The sequence below is a fragment of the Solanum pennellii genome, chromosome 7 (genome assembly GCF_001406875.1).
Source record: "Solanum pennellii chromosome 7, SPENNV200".
Classification (NCBI taxonomy): domain Eukaryota; kingdom Viridiplantae; phylum Streptophyta; class Magnoliopsida; order Solanales; family Solanaceae; genus Solanum; species Solanum pennellii.
The window spans coordinates 35,632,859-35,634,446 of NC_028643.1; the positions used below are offsets into that span (position 1 = coordinate 35,632,859).

General features: G+C 24.8%; 1 protein-coding gene and 1 pseudogene across 1 annotated transcript in view; one reads left to right on the plus strand and one right to left on the minus strand.

Annotated features, from left to right (window-relative positions):
• The window catches only part of LOC114077997, a 14,402-nt pseudogene extending 14,170 nt beyond the window's left edge, over window positions 1–232 (minus strand).
• An 80-nt stretch (window positions 233–312) lies between these two features.
• Window positions 313–1,588, plus strand: part of LOC107024540 — a 6,502-nt gene continuing 5,226 nt past the window's right edge. Inside the window, exon 1 of the mRNA XM_015225532.2 lies at window positions 313–329. Coding sequence (XP_015081018.2) covers window positions 313–329 — 17 coding nt within the window. The remainder of the gene's footprint in view (window positions 330–1,588) is intronic.

Below are 1,588 nucleotides of genomic sequence, written 5' to 3' on the forward strand. Positions count from 1 at the left end.
AAATATGAATTAGCAATAAGAAATGAATTTGGTGGTATGACCACAGATATAAGAGAACAAAATAGAGACAAAATAATAAATAGACAACTTATGACAAAATTAGCTATATGTAAAATGTGTTATATAGAAGAATATGCATGTGCATTTAAAGAATATTACTATAAAGCAAAATATAATACAAATGAAGCAAAAGAGATAAGACAGCAATATTTCACAAAATTACCAGAACCATTTAGTACAAAAATAATTAAAGATTGGAATGATGAAGGATCAACAGATACTTTAGGAGCTAGAATAAAATTTTTTACATCAATGGTTTGTACAACTATGTGAAAACCAAAAGGAAAAAATAAAAATGGAAAAAGTACTAATTAAAAATTTAGCTTGTTGTAAAGATAAAACATCACCACAGTTCGGATGTACAAATAAATATTATAAAAAGCAAAAACCTAGGCGATATAAAAATTATAGAAAAACTAAGACTAAATATAAATACAAAAAACCAAGACAAAGGTATTATGTAAAAAATTATAAAACAAAAAGGCCATATAGACCAAAAAGAAAAATATCACAATGTACTTGTTACAATTGTGGAAAGATAGGACATTTAGCTAGAGATTGTAAATTACCTAAAGATCCAAAAAGAAAACAAATTACAGAAGTAATCATAGACGATGATGAATATATGCAAACAGAATATATAGACTATGAATTAAGTGAAAACGATAGTATATATGAAGAATCAGATATAGAAACTGAAAGTGAAGAAGAAAATATTAATCTAGATAATGATGAAATAGATGAAGAAATATAATGTCTGAAGATGATATAAAAATAATATCTAAAGAAGATTATCAAAATGAAGAATTATCAGAACAAAAAACTATATTTGATAATACAATTTTTGAACAAATAAAAGGAAAAGAATTAGATTTGAAGTGTTGAAAAGGTACTTGAAATACCTACCTTAAGAAATTGGTTTAAAAGACAAAAAGAAGAATACTACGTAGTTAGTCAGAAAGAACACATCATAGATTGTAAATACACAAAAGGAAAAGCACAAATACCAATACAAAATAAGAGGATAATTAATAAAGAGATACAAGATATAAAAGCTAAAACACTTATAAAATATGTACATTTAGGAGGAACATAAATATTAATAAAAGCTTGTTTTAGAGAAGGAATAGATACACCTATTGAACTATATTTAGCAGATGATAGAATCATACACCCTATAGAAAAAAAGCGTAATTAGTGCAGTTAGAGGAAACTTAATATACCAAAAATTTAAATTTATAATAAGTGCCAACTACTCAGTAGCATTAACAGATAGAAATATAGATAAATCATTAGTATTATATTGGAAAGTGTCTGGAATAGAGTTAGCACCAGGCAGTAAAATATTTACAGCAAGATGTAAAAACTTATATATATTAACAGCAAAACATAAAATAACAGCAAGAAATAAAATTGATAAAATAAAGATAGAAAATCCTTTCGAAAAAATAATTACAGTAATAGACAATAATGACTATAGCTATAAAGAAATTGACATAGAAGAAGATTTAGAAATTGTAAAAGAAAG